Source organism: Amblyomma americanum, chromosome 4 (assembly GCF_052857255.1).
Source record: "Amblyomma americanum isolate KBUSLIRL-KWMA chromosome 4, ASM5285725v1, whole genome shotgun sequence".
Classification (NCBI taxonomy): domain Eukaryota; kingdom Metazoa; phylum Arthropoda; class Arachnida; order Ixodida; family Ixodidae; genus Amblyomma; species Amblyomma americanum.
Window position 1 is genome coordinate 139,458,880 of NC_135500.1, and position 25,384 is coordinate 139,484,263.

At 44.4% G+C, this 25,384-nt stretch overlaps 1 protein-coding gene across 1 annotated transcript in view; it reads left to right on the forward strand.

Moving 5' to 3' along the window:
* The first annotated feature begins 14,545 nt into the window (after positions 1–14,545).
* The window catches only part of Nelf-A (Negative elongation factor A), a 48,775-nt gene continuing 37,936 nt past the window's right edge, over positions 14,546–25,384 (forward strand). Inside the window, exons 1-2 of the mRNA XM_077661829.1 lie at positions 14,546–14,799; positions 22,051–22,222. Of these exons, the coding sequence (XP_077517955.1) occupies positions 14,590–14,799; positions 22,051–22,222 (382 nt within the window). The 5' untranslated portion in view covers positions 14,546–14,589. The remainder of the gene's footprint in view (positions 14,800–22,050; positions 22,223–25,384) is intronic.

Below are 25,384 nucleotides of genomic sequence, written 5' to 3' on the forward strand. Positions count from 1 at the left end.
TCCCTTTAAAAGTAGCCATGCACAGCCAAATTCTTGTACCTTGCAATAAAGCAGTATAATTTTGTTCAACACCACGTGCACTGCGCTACCAGTGCCAAATGATGTTCCAGCACCTTGGGCTCAGGAGTTGAATTTAGGATGCTACCAAGTGCAGCAACATAATTGCATAGCAGAGTGTGTACTCCTACCAGTGTTCTTGTTTATTGCACTAGCAATAGAGCTTCCACCTGTCCTCTGAGCAGTTGTTCTGTGTAGTCCCTGTGTGTGGGCAGGTTGTGATGACGTTGCAAGGTCACATGACTTAGCTGGCTCACCTGCCACGTAGGTTACTAGTCTCTGTAGATTTTAGTGTGCTAACACTAGAGCCCCCACTCGCTGATGTTTGTCTGGTCCCTCTGTGACCTTGAAGAGCTGGGTGGCAGGTAAGCCACCTAGGTCGTGTGACCTTGTGATGTCATCTCAGCCTGCCTACCGGTTTGCGAGCAAACTGCCCACAGCGGCAGGTGGCAGTTCAGTTAATGATTAGATGCAAGAGGTTGCTCATGGAGAGCAACCTGGGTCTCACAAGCCCCACCAGTGGCAACTCCTGCCATCACAGGGCAGTGGTGCATTGTTTAACTGCTGTAGTATGAGGACTCCAGGGGATCTATTAATGTAAGGTAGACCATGACCAATAAGAGAATGAAAACTGAAATGCTAGTGCATGTAACTCTCATTTGGACTAACCATGCTAAATCGTCAGTCATTTTTTCTTTAAGCCTGTTGCACTATATGGCACAATTTTTACAATGCAGGTGCACCCACCCTCAACACTGTCGAACATCGAGGCACCATCTCATTGAGTCCTGAGGGGATACAGGAGTTCAGGGAGAGGTACGAGGGCCACAGGAAGTACCTGTGTCAGTACTGCCCTTACGCAACGATCTATTCTTCCCATCTGACACACCACGAGCGCACGCACACGGGCGAGAAGCCATTCGGGTGCACGTTATGTCCTAAGAGCTTCAAACAGAAGATTCACCTCCGGGAACACATGTTGAGACACACCTTGGATCAACGATACTGCTGTCCCTTGTGCCCAAAGCGCTTCAGCAATCGGAGTTCTCTACCGGCGCACATGAAAACACATGCTCGTCAGGCCATGAGAAGTCGCTTGAATCAAGCGGACACTGATGACAAATTGAAATCGACCCATGCTGATTGATTATCACATTATAATTGCAGAAAGGTTAGTAAAAGTATAAAATACGGGTATTGCGCAACTGCATGTGGTTTTTCACAAACTGCAATGGCATGGAGCACATTTTGGTTGGCAGATCTCCAAGACTACTCCTCTGCTGCCCAAATGCTCTTGCTTGACATCACCCTCATTGTCAGATTTGAATCAAGTGGCAAGGAAAAAATGTATTTTCGATTCTAAATTTCCCAGAAAATATGTACTTTTCTGCCATACAAAATGTCAATGGAGCCACAAAAAGCCGTACAATTGAATTTAATAATTCGGTGAAGGTGTTCTCAGTGCCCCTTTAAAAGGGCTGTATGTTGTGCTTTTGTGCCACTTCCGCCTCTTTGTGTGTAACCACAATTTTTCTCGTCATTTACGAAATAAAAGTGAGGGTTCTTAGCATACTTCTCCCTTGCAACTTGCGTGTACCCATATTAAATGCATGCATGATTGAGGTGTATTTCAGCAGAGTTATAAAGTAAATGCAGAACTTTCATGCCACTGTTGTGTTCCTTTACTAATAAGTGATGGTTATGTAGTAAGCCCTTGTCTTGATTTGTGATACCAAAAAAATTTTGCTAATTTTGAGCAAATGGGAAAGTTCTTATTGGAAGAAAATTGAATTCTGTTAATAAATTTTTTATGTCTTTAGCCTCTTGATTCTGTGGGTTTATTTCTTCCTGTCCTTAACCCACTGTGTATCTCCTTCTGGCACTCGGTCTACAGTTGTAAGTGACCTACGATGTAAAATCCTTGTATACAAGGTGTAGTTACACAAATGGGGACATCATAAGAAAGTGCTGATATGCGAAAAATATCCCGTACAACCATTTCAAGCCCAGCATGTGACAAAATTGGTTTTAGATGGATTCCTTTGTGTTTTACAGTAGCTCTGGCGCAGATATAGTGAGTGCGCATGTTCTTTTGTTTGCTTTGCAAGCATGAGTACTTAGAAAGTGCTCTGCAGCTGCATCGCTGCTCGCTCAGTTTGACTGTGTTTACACTTGTTGTCGGTGCTTTTGCATTTTTGTTTACCCCCCCTCCCCCCGCTATACACTAATGCCAAATTGATCGATTTGTACACAATTAAATAAATGAAAAATAAATGTGCTGAAATGATTACTATTACTTTTGACAGGAATCAGTCAAAAGAACTGAAATTGAGATGCTGAAACTGGCGATGACACACGATGTGGAGATATGAGGTCTTGACACAGATTCCATAATTAAGCAACTGGAAGAATGGAAGTTTTTCTTATGCAGTCTAGGCATGTCCCGTGGGAAGTTCTGGAAATATTAACATTTTTTTCCTCCTTTTGAATTTTTGTGCAGACAGGAAGGGCAGAAAGTATGGAAACTTTTTTCTTAATCTTCTCCTGTAGTGTACTCATGAACACACTGTCATTGTCTTGAAAGAATGCTGAAAAATAGTGGAATTTTATTTGCAGTGGTGCAACACAAGTTGTCTTCAAGAAACAAAAGCCAACAGAGACTGCGAAAGACGATGAGACTAGGGGAGACGCCAGAAAGAATACCAACATGAGTGTTTCAGGGTCTCCACATGAGAATGTTCACATCAATTCATTTAGTTGTGCATGCATTTATGATGTAGATAGTGCAAAGGATTTTGCCTGAGTATTTGGTGCCTTCTAGCTAACTCTGCAGGGGCTATGGCAAACCACCTTTCTGCTTTTGTTTTTCTCAAACTTTTGTTCAAAATGCACACAGTCCTGTTGGTGTTGCTTGCTCATATTATGCTGTGTCAATGGAAATGCATCTGGTTCATGCCACATTGGCTGGTGCTTCGTACAGAAGATTTATCGTGCACAAGTCAGGACTGTGAGCAAAATCTGTATTAGGAGCAGGGCTATGTTTGTCAGTTTCAATCTTGTGCTCAACAGATAGCCAATGTGAATCCTTATCTAGCCTGCGTTCCTTTTCTTTGACTGTCGCTTGTCTCTGATAGTTGGCTTTATTTTTTTTCTTTCTGATATTCTGATACTGAATACAGGTTTTCTTATGACAGTGCCTTGCTGTTGCAGGTGCTCCGATATAATGATTATTGTATTAGTGTTATCTGCCGCATGTTGCCTGCCTGTTAGCATTGTGTTTTCATGGCTAGAGATGCTTCGTATGCAGTGAATATAGTGGAAGAAATATTGGAGACTGTGACTGCAGTGGGTGTAGGAAGGAAAGCTTAAATTTGAAGTGTTTCTACTGTTCAACATTTGTGTAGCTAGACTAAATAATTTCTGCTAAAGCAGGCAGTTAGGCGCGAAATATCGTTTGGTTCTGTCAAGCTTCACGATTAGCCATTGCAATGCAAAAATATATCCCTGGTGAAGTTCTCCTGTCTGAACTTGCTTGTCTCATTCTGTCGTCTGTGTGCTATGTGCTTTGCAAAATGACTTGGCATTTGAGATTTACATGTGCAGTATTGGAACAACATAAAAATGGCCTTTTTGAAGTGAGCCACTTCAGGTATACAGCTATATACATGCTTGTTGGGATTTGTCGTGAGTCCTGCTACTTCCGTATGGTGTGCATTTATGTTGGAACTACAAAGATGAGCTTATATGGCTGATCAGATAGATTTTATAGATCTTTTGCTGAGTTTCAAGTGCTGTGTGTATTTTGGGAGATTTTTTCTGTTACGTACTACAGTATGTTTGAACGTTGAATTTTGCATGCACACGAGGGCATACAAGCTTATTTCTTTATATTTCTTGTGGTTACTGTGCATTTGGAAGCACAGCTCAAGATTAGCTGCGAACAAGACTTATCAGTCATTAGAAAACAAACACACAGCATGATACTCAAAAGCACACTTTATTTTGTAATGTGCTCTCATTTCAAATATAATCTGTAAAGTCTTGTTTATTTCATAGTGTGTAATTGCATGGAGGCCTCTTTTTCTTTTAATGTGAAAGCATTAGATGGCTATGTCCCGAGTTTTGCGTCAGCAAAACTTTCTCTGCACGATTACGTCGTTCTGTGACGATAAATATGCAAAAGTGGTTGTGTTAGATAGTGTGTGATGACATGTCGGCGTGGGAAAAATTTTGTCGATGTGATTTAATTATGGAAGTAATTAAACATGAAAATTACGCTTTGACGTCACAGTAGCCCGTGTTTATGTCCCGTGTGTCGTGTTAGCAAAACTCTCTGCACGATTATTTCGTTCTGTGAACATAAATGTGCCAAGGTTTGATTGTGTTAGATAGTGCGTGATGAGATCTTACTGTGAGAAACATTTGGTTGATGAACTGCGATAAATTAATTACACTTTGACGAAACAATAGCCACGGATGTCCACATAGCACCTGGATGTCAAAACAGCTATGGACGTTGAAGTAGCACGTGGAGATGAAAGTTTAAATATATAAAAACATAATTAAAAATAATTATAAATAGAAGTAAAAATAAATATAATAGATTACGTATTGGCTTCCTGAAAAAACCGACGTTTAAGAATGTTCCATGCTCTTGCATTCCTTCATGTAAGCAGACTTAAGTGCCCTGGTAATTTTTTCAATTTTGCTTGGTAACAGCATCGGCATAGATGTGTGGGCTAAATATCATGCTCCATTAGTTTCAATATCATGCTCCATTAGTTAAAATTTTTGATCAAGTGCCCAGCTCATCTATCAGGATCTTGTTGCCATTGTCAATGTGCTGTGTACTTCTGAACAAAGGGGTGCTGCTTCCCGACTTGCAAATATGCAAGTACTGTTTCTTTGCTTCATACTATGTCCATATTGCACTCAATGTTTTTGTGCATGTTTAGATGCATTTCCTTTGTTGAGGAAAATTTGTTTAATGTGGGAGGTGTTTACTAGGGGAGTTTGTATCTCTTGCACCCGACGCATCCTTTGACATCCATCATGATGTCTTCATAACCACTCTGGTGGCTAAGTGTACGACATTCATTGTAACCGAAGCCGCCTGCTAGGCTTAGCTTGGCTTTGAATGTTGGCTTAGCTGAGAGCGTGAACTTCACTCCAGTCGATGTGACCCAGGCGCTTGTCAGATATTACAGCAACAGAGGTGCAGATCAGAGATTTTCTCTAAAGCATATCATGACGAATGAAGGTGCTAGTGCAAGGATGAAAGTTGTGTTCTGTAGAGCATATAATGCATCATTTAGCCACAACAGAGATTCACTTTGTCATTGCTTTAAGCATAGCCATGCACAGCTAAAATCTTGTACCTTGCAAGACACCATTATATCTCTTTTAGTCACCATGTGCACTGTGCTGCCAGTGCTAACTGGCATTCCAGCACCTAGTGTTCAGGAGTTGAATTTAGGATGTTGCCAAGTGAGCAACATAAGTTAAAAGCATAACAGTGTGACTCCTACAGATGTCCTTTTTTTCAAGCCAGTTGTGCTCTATAACACTTTTCTTGAATGCAGGTGCACCTGCCCTCACTGATGTTGGACATCCAGGCACCATCTCATTGTGTCTTGAGGAGATACAGGAGTTCAGGGAGAGGTACGAGGGCCACAGGAAGTACCTGTGTCGGTACTGCCCTTACACAACGATCTACTCTTCCACTCTGACACACCACGAGCACATGCACACGGGCAAGAAACCATTCGGCTGCACCCTATGTCCTAAGAGCTTCAGACAGAAAACTCACCTCCGGGAACACATGTTGAGACACACCGGGGAGCAACGGTACTGCTGTCCCTTGTGCCCAAAGCGCTTCAGCAATCGAAGTTCTCTACCGGCGCACATGAAAACACATGCTCGTCAGACCATGAGAAGCTGCTTGAATCAAGTGGACACTGATGACAAATTGAAATCGACCCATGCTGATTGATTATCGCTTTCTAATTGTGAAAAGGCTAGTAAAATTTTAAAATGCAGGTATTGCGCAACCGTAGGTGGCGGTCACAAGTGAACTGCAGTGGCATCGGGCACAATTTGGTTGGCAGATCTGCAAGATGACTCCACTGCTGCCAACAGTCTACTGGCAATCATAGAATGCTCTTGCTTGACGTTACCCTCGATGTCAGATTTGGTTCAAGTGGCAAGGTTAAAAATATGTTTTCCATTCTAAATTTCTTGGAAAGTATGTATTTTTCTGCCATATAAATGTCAGTGGAGCCACAAAAATCTGTACAATTGAATTTAATAATTTGGTGAAAGTGTTCTCAGTGTCCCTTTAAAAGTGCTGTTTGTGTGCGTCACTTCAATCTCTTTGTGTGTAACCACAATTTTTTTCATGATTCACGACATAAAACAGAGGGTTCTTATACTGCTGCCTTTGTATTTTGTGTGTTCCCATAGTAAAGCATATGGTTGGGATGGATTTCTCTAGAGTTATAAAAGTAAATGCAGAACCTGCACACCAGTGTTGTTTCTTTACTGGTAAGAGATGGGCCTCTTTTGACTTGATTTGTGATACTAAAAATTTTTGCTTATTTTGAGCAACCAAGAAATTTTATATTAAAAGCAAATTGAATTCTGTTAATAAATTTTTCATGTAATTCCCAACCCCTTGATTCTGTGGGTTCATTTCTTCCTGTCCTTAACACATTTTGTATCCCCTTACGGCACTTGTCTACATTCGTACACGTGATATACACTATATAATCCTTGTATACAAGATGTAATTCCGCAAATGTGGACACCAAAAAAAAAGTGCTGATATGCGAAAAATCTCTCATACAACGCTTTGTCATCGCATAATAATAATTAAATGCCCTTGTAATTTTTTTCTAATGTTTCTGAAATGGTAAAATAACTTTACCCCAACCTAATCTACACATTTAAACAACATATATGCAACTTTTGCTAAAATGTTGAAGTAACCCTGTAAGGCCAGAACAACCAACTTTCTCAAGGAGCATATATCAAAGACAACATGTATTACAATACAGCGTAATTAATGCCTGCAACTCGTACTTTCCGTCCGACAGATGTCATCCTCTCGGCTGTGAATGGCATGAGTCGCAAGGGATAGTGGTAGATGGGCAACATACAAAGTTTTTGAATTAAATTTTGGGGTTGTGCATGCAATTTGTAAGAGCACTGTCTCTGATATATGCAGCTGCAAAGATCTGCTAGTTGAAAAACACCATCAGTACCTACCAGCGTCAAGGAATCTAATACCATATCAGATCCTAATCCTAATAGCCTATTTGCTTATTTTCTACTAATTAGTGTAATAAGGAATCCAACAAACAGGATTAGCATAGATTTTCTGTTTGATACCGTATTAGAGTATAATTGACTGTTGGCTGTCGATAAGCAAATTTTAGCTACTTCTGCTATTAGAATTTTCAGTAGGGAATGTTTAATATTTGCAGGTTATGAGAATGTTGTTCCAAAGCTTATTTGTAACAGTTCACAAATGCTGAAAAAAAGAAATCATAGGACAATGTAATAACGTTTGACCAAAACTAGAAATTAACTGCGACATGCGTATCTCCTTCCTATATTGGGCTACACCGTAAAATCCCAGAACGGACAAATTGGAGTACTCGATTTGCCTGTCGCCAGCTGTAACAGATGCCACAAGTGGGGGCACAAAATACAACAGGCATGGCCAGCCATACTACATACAGCATTTCACGCCTCTAACACGTTTGGAGGAGCAAGACAACTTTGTTGTTGCGCCTTAGCTGTGGCTGTTGCTGTGAAGATCTTATATGGCGCTTCCATATGTACATTCTCACCGACATCTAGAATCTCAAACACCTTCACAGGTCTGCATAACGAATCATCGGTGGGCTCCGTAACCACAGCAAGGTACCTGCACTTGAACGCATTGCTGCCTTGCCACCACTGCAGGACATCATCTGCGAGGCCAACATCCGACATCACATTCACTTGGAAAATGCCCTATAAGGCCGGTGCCTTCTGGCTCGGGACTTTCAGTAACATGACGATGCCCCCTCACTTACAGTTGCTACCCCCATGGGATACGGGATACTCCAATTGCTTTTCAGCAATTGTCGCCCCTTAGCTCGCGACAATGTTCCCCTCTGTAAAGCTCCTTGCAATATGTGTCAGCTTGCAGAAGCTCACTCCGATACCCTCAATGTCTGCAGTGATGATGGTCTCTCTTGCAATCAAGCTCAAATGGCGTGGGTTTGTATGCAGACCTCAGTCTACTCTGGGGGCCTACACCTGCCACGTTCTTGAGCTGCTTGCAATCTCGGGAGCCATTGCCACCCCCCCCACGCACTGATATCAAACCAGTCAGAGTCTTCACTGATTCACACACAGCTTGTTCAGAAATTGTTTGCCCTGCAGGGCAAACCCATACGACCTCCTAGCTGCACAACCTCCTCAGTAGCTACCATGCACTATGCCCGTGCACTCTCCGTACTTCAAGTCATTCCCACATCGGAAAACTTACTCTGCCGGTCCTCTTTTTATGCAAGACCTGCCTGACACCTTCCCAAAATGTGTTTATCAATTAGGTTTATGCCGGCATGGCATATACCACACACTAGTATTCTCTGGTGAAATGGCGATGGCCCGGCATCATCGCGGTAACGTGTTTGCACTGCAAGCTCTGCTTCCAAGCGGACCTTACCCATTTACTCTAGCTGGCAGTACTGCATTTGAAACCGGAATAGCCACACAGTCCCTCTGGCACACAGATAACCATACCATGCTGTTCACAAATACCAGCACACAGCTATTTGCTGCATATGGGAGCCAAAGCGGCCTGATCAGGACAGTGTAGGGGTGCTGACTGAGCCCTTCTGATCGGGTCCAGCCATAAAAAAAAGGACAATACATTGACACTGACCTCAAGATGTGACTAACGTTCTTTCCCCATTCCCCCCCCACAGCGGCTTTTAGTCAATCAAGTGGGATGGTGCGATCAAGATATGAGAAAAACCACGTTACCTGGGCTCAGTTCCCGCCCACGCAGAGATCTGGGGAGAGATACAGGCAATGGCAATACATACGTGAAAAAAAAAGCATTATCGCTTGGTGCAATTCTATACGTGTAATGTTCGTACATGCATTAAAGTTCTTTAATACAAGTTTATGTTTCTGCCGAGAATCCTACAAATGTGCGTACGGCACCACAGTGAGCGGTTGCACGATGAACGGTTGCATGACGAAAGTCTGAGTATTTGGGAAGGTTGAAGGTGCATATGTCGTCGGTTCGAATCCCTGTCGCAAGCTAGCCTCCAACTGGACAAGCACATATAAGCAGTTCTTCGAGGTATAGAACTTGTTGTCCTATATATTTCTGTCTGTGACACTTGCGTGTGCTGTGCACGCAGTTGCATAATGTACAGTGTGGAACACATGTGCATAAGCATTTGTGGTGGTGCGATTGCATATGTGTCTCTGCTGGGCATGAGAGAGTGCAGATTTCTGCAACTGTGCGCAGAGTGTGTGCAATGGTACACGTCTTCTATGCGAGATGAGTGCCACCCAGTGTGTGCATGGTCTTCCCAAGCAATTAATGCATTATGACATCTCTCCCCATTTGCACACTAACTGTCCTTTTACTTTCCCTTTCTGCCTTCCCCAGTGTGGAGTAGCAGGCCAGGGTAGATTCCAGTCTCTCCAGGGTCATCTTACCGCCGCGGCCGGCCTCTACTTCTTTCCTTTCATTAAATTGCTTTCTCTTCTCTCACAGTGTAGAATGGCATGTACCCACTGAGAGGATGGACCAAGACACAGGCGGCAACTGACAGCGTTTTTTCTTCTCCATGAATGACAGACTCTCGCAACGTTTGCCTCGAGAATAGCCGAATTTTTACAACTGAATCCACGTTGTGCACCGCCTCGTCTTCCCGACATTACTGCGTTCCTACGCGCCTCTATGGTGGATGAAGTGTAGTGCTGCCAGCTTTTGCTCTAGTCATTTTAAAGGGGCTGCGAAACACCGCTTGAACGCATGCTGATTACACTTCATATGGATTCTTTATGTCATACAGATGCTGACTCAAAAAGAATTACAAGAATCGATGCATAGAAACGGGAGTTATTAAATGAGGAGGAGGAGGAGCAACTTTATTTACGTCATGGCCTAATGGCATCATGACCTAATGGCGCCGTGACGGGGGCCCAGGCGGCAACTCAGCGGAGGATCTGAGGCCTTTGTCGCTCAAGAGCCGCCGAGACCTGCTGGACGGCCCAGGTTTGCACGTCACGGTCGGAGCATTCCGCCGCAGCCGCGAGTCGCGGCGGAATCGTTATGCTTTTAGAAGCCTCGTCGGGGAATTTTGTGCAGTCCCATAGGATGTGCGTCAGAGTTGCCCTCGCCCGCTGGCACACGCGACACACATCACTTTCATATAAGTTTGGGTATAGATGAGTCATTAACACCGGGGTTGGTAAAGAACAAGTTTGTAGTTGTCTAAACAGCACCGCCTCCGCTCGGCTCAGTCCCGGGTGTGGGGGTGGGAAAGTCCTTCGAGCGAGGCGGTAAAACTGCGTAAGTTCATTGAATGTTGTCATGTGGTCTTTGGCACTACACCACGTTGGACGGTCGGTTGCAGCAGCGCGGTTGGTTAGCGCTCGCGCCACTGCATGTGCCGTCTCGTTGTGGTTAGCGTGCTTCTCCGACGCATCGTTGCCCGCATGCGCCGGGAACCACCTGAGTCTGACATACCTTTCTTCCCGTTGTAGGTCAGTCGAGCACAGAACGCGCACAGCCTCACCGCACACTTTGCCCTTGGCATAATTCCGCACTGCACTTCGGGAATCCCACAGCACCGTTTGGCATCCGGGGTCGGCAATGGCCAAGGCAATGGCTACCTCCTCCGCCTGACATGCCTCTGGGACCCGTAAGCTTGCCGCTGCCCTCGTGGCGCCTGATGACGCATCGATGACAGTAGCTACGAACGCCGTGTGGTCTCCCTGGTATTCAGCCGCATCCACGAACCTGGCGTGCGCATCCTTGGCATGAAAGTCGATGAGGAATTTGGCCCTCGCCGCTCTTCGCTCCTTATTAAACTCAGGGTTCATGTTTCTAGGGATGAGGTCTACCCGAATCCGGCATCGGGTCCCGTCAGGAACAGGAACGTCACTAGTGGCCTTTTTCAACCTGAGCATGAAGCCCAAGTAATGAAGTATACGCCTACCGGCCTCGGTCATAGAGAGCCACTCCAGCTGGGCAGTCTGTTGCGCTTCCGCAAGTTCCTCAAGGGTATTGTGGACCCCGAGTTTCAGGAGCTTGTTGGTGTCCGTACACTCGAAAAGGCCGAGCGCCGCCTTGTAAGCTCAGCATATGAGGCCGTTAATCTTATTCTTTTCACACTGCATCCAGTTGTGAAAGGCTGCAACGTAGGTGACGTGGCTAACTACGAAGGAGTGCACAAGCCGAATCAAACTTTCTTCTTTCATACCGGCCGTGCGGTTGGCGACTCGTCGGATGAGGCGTATTGCGTTGGTAATCTTGGCTGTAAGACGGGAAATGGTCTCGCCGTTGCCCTGTCGCTTGTCTATAATCATGCCAAGCACCCGGATTTTGTCGACCTCAGGGATCACTTGACCGTTCCTCGTGACGATCTTGATGGCCTCGTAATCCCTCGGTTCGCTTTTGTTACGTCTGACGTACTTTGGTGGTAACACCAGGAGTTCTGACTTGGCCGGTGGGCAGATCAATCCGGATTCGTTTAGCTGGTCTTCGATCACGTCGACGGCTTCTTGCAGGGTGGTCTCAATGTGACCATCGCTGCCTCCCGGAACCCACAGCGTGATGTCATCGGCATAGATAGTGTGCCGGACCCCCTCAACTCGAGAGAGTCGCTTGGCCACCCCGATCATAACGAGGTTGAATAACAACGGGGAGATGACCGAGCCCTGGGGGGTCCCGACACTGCCGAGCCTTTTCGGTTGGAGCCGTAGATCTCCGGCGTAGAGCTCGGTAGTCCGCCCCGTCAGAAAGTTCCTGATGTAATTGTACGTTCTTGTGCCCATGTTGAGTGTGGACACCTGGGCTAGGATCGCAGAGTGTTTCACTTTATCGAAGGCGCTCTGCAGGTCCAGCCCTAGGATAGCCTTGTTATCTTTCGTTCGGGTATCAGCGTCAATGATATCGTTTTTCAAGAGAATCATCGCATCTTGGGTGCTGAGGGAACGGCGAAACCCGATGATCGTGGTGGGATAAAGTCCCGACACCTCCAGGTAATCCTGCCACCTACACATGAGGACGTGCTCCAACACCTTGCCCATGCAGGACGTGAGCGAGATGGGCCGGAGGTTGTCCGTGTTCGGTGGCCTGCCTGGTTTGGGAATAAGGATTGTTTTGGCAGTCTTCCACTGCTGGGGCAGTGGAAGACTGCCCCGTTGTCCGCTGCCCCGTCGTCCCTTGAAACGTTCGCCGCCGTCATGATGGCTGATGCCACGGTGGCAATCTGAGTCCTCGCGATGTTAAGGCCTCCCCGAGGCCGCACTATCACCTTGATCTCCTCTCGTGGTAGGGCGTCCGGCATCCTTGCTACCCTCGTCATCGAAGCTTTCACTTTCCTGGCAAAGTTGTTCGTCGTAGGTGTTGACTGGCGAGCGGCAAACCCTTCGCCGGCCAAGGTCTTTATACGCCAGCCAACGTGCGACCAGTCTGCACCGTTGTTGAATTCCTCTGAAGAGATTTCTTCCCCTTGTACCTCAACACATCTCGCCATCTCGGTTTGTACAGCCGCTGCCTGAGACGATAGCCTTCCCACGCCAAGGTTAGGCCTCGCTATGGGCAGTTCCAAGCTCTTCGTTTAGGCTTAGAGGAACGGCGCCGACCTCCACAGAATATCCCGGAAAATTGGCGAAACTTCGTACTTTGTGGTAGCCGCCGGTACTGGCTGATAACCCGCACCTTCACGGATACAATGGTATAGTTATACCGCAGTAACAAATAATTAACACTGCAAAATTGATCATAAAAGCCGGAGCCAATGTCTCCGTTTCGCTGGCATGTCTTCTTCATCTTCATCCTCCTATTAAATGAAGAAATTTCAAAATACAAGCAAACAAAATGCTGCCCTCAACTCGATTTTCGCGAAGCTTCCCATTCTCATTTCACTCTCCCTATGACGACACTCAGTGCGACCAATCAAAACAGCCTATCTGAGCAAGTGGCGAAAGTTTGCACTCCATGGTTGCCTGTTTTCTGTAACTCGTTCATGCCAAGGCTGGCAGCGCCGTTTGCATGGTTACAACCATGTGAACGCCCAGCTGCCCCAGCGATGCTTCACCGTCACGTCGACGGCGCAGAAGGGAACACTGATCAGTGACGTTCCCTTACTTATGGATCCGAACTCGAGCGCAAGATACTGCGACGGTGTGACAGCCTGCGCAAAATATCAGACACATTTATCATAGCGCGTACCGCTACTGCTTACCGCCAACCATCGCTCGTCGCTCCTAGCGCGCTGGTTGGTGACGGCGAGCAAGGAACGCGCGCTGTTGACGGGAATGTGGCGCCATCTGGCGCCGCCGCCCGGTAATCCTCCACGAGCTGACGATACGCACTGCCTGCTAAATGTGAAACGAACGCATCCTTCCTTGGAACCGAAACGAACGCTTATAGAGTGCAATTGCTCGATCGGATCGATTCCGCAAAGCCGCCCTCGGATACGGATGGAGAGTAGCCATAAGTGTTGAGTGCTAGGTCGTAGGCTGTTTACAGAGAGGCGCAAAGTCCTTCGATGAAAAAAGTAGCCAGAGCCTCTGGTGGTGTATTTTTTTACTTTATTCACAGTGCTTTTATCCAGGGCAAACAAGTTGCTTTTGTTAATGTATTATAAAACACAAAAACTTGACAAAACATATCTCTCAAGCTCCCACTAAGTGGTGTCATATGCGCTGCTAAAAACCGCCACTGTACGGTGACACCGACAGCGCCACAAATTTGTTTTTGCGAGCTAATTAAAGTTTTAAAAACCGCAGTATACGCAGTACGACCGATGCTACTAGCACCACTATAACTGATTCTCTGCAACCAACAGGCAAAACAATGCACTGAAAATGTGTTTCGGGGCCCCTTTAAGAAACTATATTAAGGAACTCTATGGTTAAAGGCGTTTACAGAAAACTTATCCATTTTAGCTGCACCGATGAGCTTGAAACGGAGCGCGCTCGATCCAAGAAGGGCAAATGCAGGGCCCACGGAGGCCATTCCACGGACCTCTCTCCATCAGTGCATTCATGTGAAAGTGGCGCGAATTAGTGAAGCTAATGAATGGCCGAATTAGTTTACGATAAGGCAATAATGTGACCAACTGTCATACTCAACGACGAAGCTTCATAGCAAAAACGAAACCGAAAGCAAACAAATGGTGGCGACAACCAGCTGCAACGGTAGTAAGCTGGAACTACGCTGCGAAGCCCGCTTTGAGGCTTCCAGGTTCTCAAAATGGCGTCTGAAAAATTGTTCATGGCAAGATGGCGTGCGTGCGCGACAGCGACACGTCTTTGTGGCTTCATAATAAGCTGGGAACAAGTAATGACTTGTGGTCAGGCTATTCTATCTGCTCCCAGCTGAACCAGGATGTGTTAAAAAACATCAGAGAGTGTTTCATCGATCTACAATCGCAGGTTAAGCTCAAACTGCTCCTCTCGTTTCTGCACATACCACGGCGCAATGTCGAAGAGGTAAGACCAGTGTGTCACTAGCCTTTAAACAGTGTCTAAGCGTTTACAAGGGCCGTACTTGCGTCTATTTTGTTCCCTGTACTGTCTGCATTGGTACACGGTTGGTATCGTGGCTATTTGAAGCAATGCGTGAACATGTGCGACCTGCCGGGAAGAGCGTTCGCTGTTCGGTAAACACACCAGCTGGAGTGTGTCACACAGGGCTAGCTGGCGGCTGGCGCAGTCAGTGCTGCCGCTGAACGCAGTGATAGTCGCTTACGTCGAGACTGCTTGTGTACGTACGTCATAGCCGTCTTTGCACATGTTTCCGTTTGTCTTCGTTGTTTATTTCGGGCATCGAGCCCCCAGCGGTGCGCTAGGCTTTCAGTTCTTTTCCGCTGTTTTGCGCGCCGTGCGCCCGCAAAGTCCTCATTTCCATAGTGAGCGCGGCACTGTCGTTTCCCCGCGCACGCGATCGCGCGCGCGCGCCAGTTTTGTACAGCGTGATTATTAAATATATAAATATTTACCACTTTAGCTTGCCCTATTCACGGGGCGCGAGCGGGTGTATTTTGTCACGAACGCTACGCTGCATCGCTGTCTATTTCCCGAAAGCTGCAATCATTCGCGTCACGACAGAAATCTGCAACAGAAGTGCACCACTGTGTTTTCGAACGCATTAAATTTTGTGGTGCCACTTTCAAGCAGAACACGCATTCTAGGTACCATAAACTAGGAGCTATATTTATGGCCAGCTGTTTTATCAGCGGAACTTATTTGCACTGTACAGCTTGTGGTTTGTGGTAATCGAACTTATTTGCACTGTACAGCTTGTGGTTTGTGGTAATCCCGTTGCTCATATAATAGGGAGCAGGGTTTCTAAGGTTTTTTTTTGCATGATATGTTTTCGCCATAATTAGTGTCAATGGTTTAACAAAACCTCAAGACAAATCGACTAGTTTTGGGGAGCGCCATAGACAATTTTGTTCAGCTCAGGCAATTTGAGTTCAGTTTTTGTCACCCATTTTTCTGTGCATATATTTCAAAGTGGATTTCTACTATCATGAACCAACCTGCAGCTGTCCGTTAGCTATGTAGCCCCCATGTCAGTTAATATAAGTGCATGGTGACTTAGTCCTGGATGTTCTTTGGAATTTTGGTTTTCTTTCTTTTGCAAAACTTACACCAAAACTTACAGGACACATACAAAGAAAGAAAAGAAATGTAAATGCATAAAGGTCACCTTTGTTTTCTGCAAGTGCTTTAAATAGGTTCAGTTGTATCGGGTCAGTATTCAGTCTCTTAGTGTAGTGCTTGTTGCAGTGTGCATTTTTCTCAGCTTCTGCACAGGCTTTTACAACTTGTGCCTTTGACCCTTCTATTGATTGTTCATCTGCAGTAGTTTCATTTTGTGATGAAAATGCTGGACTGCACTGACATAGTGGGTCTCCATGGCATGCCAGAAAGCAAAAATTTTTTTCTAGTCCGACTTTCATTTGATGTTGATGACACCACCTGGAGTCTAAACATTAAACTGCAGCAGGGACACAAAATTTGGCGGTTCATCTTTCAAATGGAATGTCCATGAATATAAATTATTTAACCATCAGAAAGAATAAATAATTAAACTTTTTTAGGCAGGTACGTGGCTTTGAAATCCTGAAAAATGGACAAATGTTTTTTTTTAATTCTTGTATCAACTTGTATGCGCCGCCTTTTAGGCTGTCCCGAAGTCTCTTAGCTGAAATCGACCGGGAAGGATTCTAAAAAGAGTTGTTTCGGGAACTGAGGCAACTGTGCTTTGCAGGGAAACGCTCGAACAATTGGCGTTTTTCTCCGTTTAATTTTTATGACTAGATGCTGATCCCCAGCGCTGCGGGGTACCCACCGGTGATACAATTGGTACAAGCTTTCCCCTGGTCTGGTGCTCGGCTTATTTAGGGTGAAATGCTTGGGAAGTGGGTCTTTGACCCCACCTTGAGAAGTCGAAAATACCTTGTGTCATGGCGCTCTTTGGCCATAGATGCCCTTCAAAGAATACTTTTTACCAGCCGAAAAAAGACGAGGGACAAGAGGAGAACCTACACAGGACAAGGCTGCCCTTGCTCCATAATAATAATTGGTTTTGAGGGAAAGGAAATGGCGCAGTATCTGTCTCATATATATTGTTGGACACCTGAACAGCGCCGTAAGGGAAGGGATAAGGGAGGGAGTGAAAGACGAAAGGAAGAGAGATATGCCGTAGTGGAGGGCTCTGGAATAATTTGGACCACCTGGGGATCTTTGACGTGCACTGACATCGCACAGCACACGGGCGCCTTAGCGTTTTTCCTCCATAAAAACGCAGCCGCCGCGGTCAGGTTCGAACCCGGGAACTCCGGTTCAGTAGTCGAGCGCCCTAACCACCGATCAGCTTATGAAGCTGATTTCTTCACTACTGTTTTCTCTGTTTTGACCTTGTTTGTTTTGTTTCACCCCTAGGACCGTAATGCATGTCAAGACATTTTGTTTTTCAAATTTGTGTTTTAGATTTTTTTTATATGAAATTTGGTTCTCACTCCTAAGTATTTCAATGAACAATGCATCACAAAAATTAAAAAAAATGTTTTGCACAAAAAAAAAAATGCTAAGAATGTCGACCTCTAGCATGCCGGTAGGAACACAATGAATGCTGAACCAGCCTTCTGGCACATTTTCTTAACTTGCCTTTTTACAAGATTCAGGAGAACAATATATATTATAAAACAATTTTCTGGGGATATAACAGTGCAGATTAGTGAGAGTAGTCATAAGATCATATCTAATATGCTAAAAAATATGTGAATGCATCAAGAAATAAAAAAATATTTATTGGAAGCTGTGTCCCCCTTTATTATTTATGTGTATAGTTAGTTTATGTATATTGTTATGCAAGAAAGTGCCTGCAGAATTTTTTCACGTATGTAATGAACCTGCATTATAGCTAGCTGCTTCGGGTCTTTGACCCCACCTTGATTAAAAGAAAAACCTTGTGCCATGGCGCTCTTTGGCCACAGATACCCTTGTGCCGTAAAAATTCATCATCATCATTCATCATCATCAGCTGTCTGCTTCATTGTGATTTGCACTTGTGTACACCTTTTTAAATCTGTCCTGTCACTGGGCCGTGGCAGTATCATTCTGATTGGCTGATTTCGCAGAGGCAGCTTTCTGTACATGTTTGGCACAGTCCAGAATGTGTGTGTACCCAGTTAAGTTGTAAGCAGTAAAAAGCTCTAGAGCTTCAGACAGGCCTTTTTCTTTCTGCCTTGTTTGTTACACTGTACATGTGTAGCATTTGTTCATATTTTTGTAGGTTCATGGGGTACTGTCGTGTCATGGCAGGGAAATTAATATGTGATGTAAAAGTTGCGACAGTCTAGTATTTCATTGCTACTGGTCACTTTATTGCAGATATGCAAATAGCTGGTAGACTTAATGAGGAGATATTGCTGTGGGATTAAAATGAGCAGTTTAGGCTAATTTGTTTTGTTTTGTTTATGGGGGTTTAACGTCCCAAAGCGACTCAGGCTATGAGAGACACCGTAGTGAAGGGTTCCGGAAATTTCGACCACCTAGTGTTCTTCAATGTGCACTGACATCGTAGAGTACACGGGCCTCTAGAATTTCGCTTCTATCGAAATTAGACTGCCGCGGCCGGGATCGAACCCCCGTCTTTCGGGCCAGCAGCCGGGCGCCATAACCACTCAGCCACCGTGGTGGCGCTTAGGCTAATTTGTGAATGCTTAGAAACTGTAAGACTGTTCACTTATACTCAAGTGTATACACCAGATTAATAGTGAACTTCAAGAACCGTTCGATTACCTGTTGATATAATGTACACGCATTGAAATTTTGGGTCGTTTTGCCAGCAGTCAGTGATTTTATAGCATGCCATCTGTATCTCCAGCAGATGAAATTCTTGGATTACATTGAGAAATATGTTGGAAATTATGGCTTGTGTTACGTGGCAATAATTAGTTTCTTTTCTTGTGCAAAAACGAGAACTATTGGCATTTGTACAGCCAGTGCCATAAGTAGGGTGGATAAGTAGGGTATTATAGGGCTAGTACTGAGATGGTTTTGGGAAAATTGGGCTCAGTACCATTAGTGGCTGTTATTATTAGGCTTGCCTGTAACTAATGAAAATCTTTTTTTTTTTTTTACATTGAAGCAAACACTATTGTTGCACGGGGTGAGTTTAGCAGTGCGTAATTATGTAAACAATTACTAGAATGCTGCTTAACTCATGATTTGCACTGGTGAACTTACTGAGTGCTGGTACATGTACTTTACTATTGTTGGCATCCAGCAAAGCACTAGTTGCTTTGGCTTCCTACTTTGCTTAGATACGTGTCTTTCTGAGGGGCCTCTGGCCATTTGGTGTGTGCAGCTAACTATAAGCTTTAATTTGGTTTGTGTGGACGGCAAATCCTGTAATTGTTTGACGCCAACACAAAGCTGGGACTTATAGTTAACCATCTCAAGCAGTCATGTTTTGCCAAGGTGAGAACTATTGTAAATGCATGAACATTCGGCCGGAAATACCATTGTTTTAGCAATGTGGGATTTGAAGACTGTTTCTTGAAGTACAGCACATTCAGGCATTGCACTAATAGTCTTTCCCCGCTCTTGCTGAATACACGGTGGCACCATGTTTCCTCTTGTGCTGCTGCTTTCACTATGTGTTAGCATAGCAGCAGCTGCAGTGGATTTACATTGTGATAACCCTTTAAAGGGGCACCGAAGACGAATTGAAGTTGGCCTAGATTGATGTACTACCATTTTATAATGACAAAGAAGACATGTTCACTGGAAACAGCTCCTGTAAGCTTGAAAAAAGTTAAAAAAAGTAGAAGCTGCTTTCACAACTACACTTTGGGGATGTCAGGTGGGATCTTTTGTTGTGTAGAACAGTATGTGAAGGTTATGCATTTGTATATAAGGTGAGCTTTTGTATCACAATTGCTAGTGCACTTTAATTGTATCAGGAAGATGAAAAAAGCAGCTAAACCTGGAAAATTAAAAAGAACCCAAGCTCCCTGACATCGTCTCTAACGGCTCATATTCGAATTAGATTAGTGGGAAAAAGCATCCCGATTGTAAATTAAAATTTTTCGCCAATTAATGCATCTTTTGCTTTTGAAGAAACAAAGACACGAAGGGTACAGCTATTGTACTTTACTGAGAACAAAAGTTATGTCTGGTTGTTCCCAGTGTTCTATTATTGTCTGCGATGTGCACTTCAGAGCAAATTACATTGATGTATGGCACTAGGAATCAAAATGAAGTCATGCTAGGCTATAACTGTGCAAGGCAAAATGAGTCTTGTATAGTTCTTGAAGCCGTGTGGTTGAGCAGAGCTTTTTCCTTGGTGCCTGCTTTGGCAGTAATGAATGAACTTGCATTTTATTGGTCAGCCACAGCACAGGAGGAAATAATGGCAAGAATGTGTGACACATTGAAGGGTGCGTTATGATGCTTGGATCCTGCAGAATTATTGAAAAGAAAGCATGAAAGGATTTATTAGCATGAAGCAGTTATTGGTGCACTGGTGTTATTGCAATTAATATTTTATTGAGGTCTGGTCATAGCATTCGGAACTGTATGGCTTTCACATTGGAACAATAAAATACTTTTAACCTTCACATTTCTTTGTGGGCTATGGAGACACGGCATCAATAAAATTCAAATTTTTATTGAGGGCGGGGCGCATAGTTTCGAAATGACTAGAACATTGTGGTGTTCTTTTGTGAGAGCATAGGCTTCAAGGAACTTTTTTTTTGTAACTTCTGTGCTTTTAAGACTTGATGGCAGGTTTACTTTACTTCACTACCAGTCTGTCATAATGACAGTTGCCAACATTAGTGACATTAGCTTACCTGCCAACTCTTCCCAATTTACCGTAAAATGTATGGATTTGGACACGTATTACGATTTTATTTATCTTCCCTAAAATTTCACGGAAAGTAAATTTTATTTGTGAAAAACATTTGAAATTCTGTAAAGAAAACCATACCGTTGCTGGTGGTATCCTTGCGCCATCACGAGAGAGGAATATGTACCATCTGTGAAATCAGCTGCAGCAGCTAGAACGTTGTGTAGTAAAACATCATTAATTCGACCCAACTAAAAAATTCAGGGGGGCACTTTGTTGACCTAAAGTGCGGTGAGGCGAAAGCCTTTAAGTGCGGTGTTGCTGCTTGTGTCACTGATGTGTGGTTAAGATGTTAAGTACATAATTGTTTGTGAATCTTAAGTGCTGGAGACACTGGAGGACGTTTGGAAGGCATCCGTCTGATTCGATGCCTTTCCGCAAACTCTCCAGTGCCCTAGACAAGGAGAACTACATATGCGTTGGTAGGAAGTAGCGTAGTTGTTAGTACACTTGGCCGCGGAATGGAAAAATGGGGGTTCGATTCCCATTGTGCACAAAGATTTTTTTTCTTATCGAGTTGCTGTATGTAACGGATGCCGGACCGACGGGAGAATGAGCCATTAAAGGCTTTCGCCTTAATAAACATTTATTCCTGCTCCTCACCCCCCGTTAATTTGGATAATCCGGACAGCTGCCAGAGTCCCGCCAAATGCCCGTTTACGAGTATGGCCTCGGGAGCTCGCTTATTCGGATGCCCAGGGGCTGGCATCGGTCAGTTCAGACGGGCTGCCGAAGGGAAAGAAGCGTCGCACTGCGACATTTTTATTAAAAAAAAAAGTCTTCCCCCACCTCCTGGTCTTGAAGGTTTTACGAATTTGAAAGCCTTCAAGTTGGCAGGTATGCGTTAGCAATAACCTGTGCATGTTTTGTTTTATGGGCATTTATCTAAGTTATTTTTAATCAATTCTAGGTTGTTGGTGGTGTCAATTCTAGGCAGTTTAATTTGGGTTCTTTCTTTACTATTGTAGGGAACATCTTCAATAAAGGTTTTGCTGAAATTATATCAGGGTCATAAAACGTACAAAAACACATGAAGCTTTTTTGAAAATAATCAAAAAATGAAAGAGCAGCTACCACAGGTAAAGGAAAAGCACAAGTATTGTGGGTACACAATAGTATATCCATTTTGAGCAATGCTATGAAGATTTATAGTCGTGCTGTATGAATCTGCATGCATGCGGAAGTTTACATTTCCCCTTTGCGAGATGAAATGATTTATGCCACAACACCGTGTATTTTTGGCTGGAGTTATATTTTTCTAATCCTCCGCCATTCCCTTTGCTTCCCTTCTGTTTCATGCGGAACACTGACATCAGTGGAAGACAGAGCTGGAAGACATTTTGGAGGTGGCATCGGCCGACAGTGACCAGTGGGTCAGCATGCTTGCGGAGTTGCTGCGGTCATTCCCCAGCAGTGGCGCACTCAACTTCAACATAGAGGAGAACTCTGGTGTCTTTGTGGATCTCTGCAATGAATTGCGGAAGCTGGGTGCGTATTTGTTGTAGCGTGTCTTTACCACTGGGGCCTATCAAAGTGATAACTCGGTACAGACCTCATCACTGACTAGCGTAGTTTAATCATGGAAAATCAGATTGCCAAAGTAGCAGTGCCTGCAGTGAGTCACGAGATGAAATTGATGACTTTTGCTCATTATACCGATGCTCACGCAAGAAGTCGTTTGCACACTGGCCCCTTTGGTCATTAAAAACCGAGCGGCAGTCTAATTGAACAGAATAGCCAGTTTCAGAGGAGCATATGTTTTCTTTCTTGTTAGGGCAGGTTTAAGCTACTACAAAGCTTATTGGGCGTGGAAAACAATGTCCATGTTAGCACATTACCAAGTTCTTTTCAAAATAAGAGAAAAATTGTAAATGTAGGAAACTGGGGACACTTTTCTATTTATGTTTTTAATTGGGTCACATTTCGTGATTTCAGTTTCGCATGTACATGTTCTCCTGGTTTTGAGTAGCTTTTCTGCAACAGAAGCTAGGAAGTAGCAGGAGGAGGTTACGAGGCAGCCGGGTAGCAAGCCGAATGACCTGTATATATGGCGCAGAGAGACATGGAAGTAAGCTGTTTTGTCTGTTCCTCCTTGTTTTCTCTTCTTCATTTTTTTTTAAACTCAGTAACTCAGTTCACCTCAATTGTCTATTGCTTTTATTTTGCTCTTTCTCCCCATCGCCCCTCCCTCCCTCAATCACTGCCAGAAATACTTTCTGCCTTCGAACAGATTCTCTGCTGTCCCTTTCTGCCCTTCTTACCTGTCTTAGCTATTCCTTCTGCACTGCTGCCCCAGCACTGCCCCAGCCTGTATCTATTAATTTTTGCCGTAGGTGCGGAGCACGAGAAACGACGAATGAGAGTGAGGAGCAAAGTACAAGCACCGACTGATAACTAAAATCAGTAAAAAGATAGCTCATGAAAACTGCCTCTCTCTCACGCTCTGCCTAGCCTCTTTTCATTAGGTTGTTAATTCCACCACCTTGCTTGCTATCGCTGCCAGCTTTGCACTGCAGTTGTTTCCAATTCTTTGTGCCACCTATTCGGCACTCTCTATGCCAGCAGTCCGCGAGTTACGTTTTAGGAGTGTGCAAAGCTGACGCATTGCAGTCAGCATTGTTTGCAGTCCTTTCTTCATCCCTTCCTTCGGTTGTGCGTTAATAATGTGTTTTTTTTTAATTTTTATGCACTGTATATTAGTTTGCCTTTCTGTCTTCCCTTTTGTGTTTCCCTTGTGTTCCGAATTCTTGTCTATCACTCCTGTCCCTATCTGTGCCTTGCAGTATGGTTTCTCAGCTAAGCCAAGCTGCTTTCCTAGTTTGTGTCTAATTATCTAGCCCTGTTCGCCATCACGACCACCTCTTCTTTGCGGTTTCGATTTTGGCAGTACCTCCAGCTTGTCATTTAGGGTGTGCTTGGTTTGTAAGCTTTCTGTGCTTGAATGGAGCATGTAATGGCTTCATGGTGCTTCCTGGACTAACATATGAGGAACGGGTGTCCTCACTGGGCCGTAGGCACTTGTAGCGGGTGTCCGTGTGACAGGGTTATGCTCGACACACCAAGGCAAGGCACGCTTTAATTCAGCTGTACATTGTTTAGAGAACTGTTTATTGCTTTTGTGATGAGCCAGGAGACCACTTCTAGCATCTTCCAGTGCAGTAGAACCCCTCTGTAGTAAAGTCACTCGGACCAGCAAAATCTTTACTACTATACCAGGGTCTTTACTATATCAGTTGTTGGTGATGGCATGGCTCTGAGCATGCTCTCTGGCTACTTACTAAATACAAAGTGGTGGCTTATGAAAGAAACACTCAGAAATACCTTCCATTCTGCTCTTATCGACCGTTTATGTGATAATTGTTTTCATTTATAAGATTTTATACTTTCACGTTTTTTAGTTCATTTATGTTTCGGGAAAGTACTACATTTGCACGAATACAATGCGGCTTCGAATATAACGGCAGTTTGTTTGCATGTAAAAAAATAGCCCATGCTGAGGCAGTGATCGAATATTGATCGTTAACACACCTAACATAGGTCGCCAGTTTGAATCCCTGCCATGAGCTAGACTCTAACTTAACTAGTAAGTTTATGCTGCATGAAACGCGAAATCGTATGCCACTACCCCCGAACACTCTGCGACAAACGGTTGAGCCCCAAATGTTCATACGAAGATATGTAAAGACATGGAATTGGGGCTTCAAAGGTCGCCGATTCGAATCCCTGCTGCAAGCTAGGCTCTAGCTTAACTAGTAAATTTATGCTTCACGAGACGCTGAATCGTATGAAATCATCCGGAATATTATGCGGCTAGTGGTTGGCCCACAAATTTTACACGAATATCGGGACTAAGTGGCCCGACTTTGACACCTGCCAGACGAGGACATATATACCGGATCAGATTGGTGTAGTTGAGTTTTGAGTTGTGGTGCTCGGACATCACTTTGCCACCGGTTATTATTTTATTTTAATATGTAATCACCTCGATTGCCATGGCAACCACTATGATACAATGTCATTGCTATGGAGGCCGCCATCTTGGAATCTATCTGTGGAATCAGCATAACTCGGAGGCTCGAAACGCGACCAGTACAGCTAACATTCTAAAACCAAAGCTTTATGTGAACACTGCGTCACCTCTTCCGCAGCCTCAGCATCATTTAAGAGGCAGTAGTTGAGAAACGCGCGTGACACAGTCAAGCGTGCCAAAACCACCCACGCAGTTCCGCCACTGTCCTGCTGTGAACTTTCGCCCTTCCCTTCTCTACTCATCACTGCACTTTTGCTAGCTTTCCTTTCTCAGCGAACCGTGCTGCATTCTTTCTACGTTCATAGCCAGCTTTACATTTTTTTTTTTTCATGTGTGTCTTCTCGCTTTGCCTCACAGACCCAAGGCCTTCGAAAAGTTGGCTTCTCCTCGCGCTGTGGAGCTTATTGGTGAAGCTATCTCGAAAAGCGCCGTCATATCGTCATCGGCATCCATTTGCCTTCGAACGTTAGCCTGCGAGAACTTATTCGGCGGGAAGTACGTCGCCGCGACCAGATGCTATTTACTGTAGCCGTTTATTGCAAAAAAAATATTTACTATATACGAGAAAAAAAATGTGCAGTCGTCTATGGAAGGCGAAATGGGACCGCAATTTCACTTTA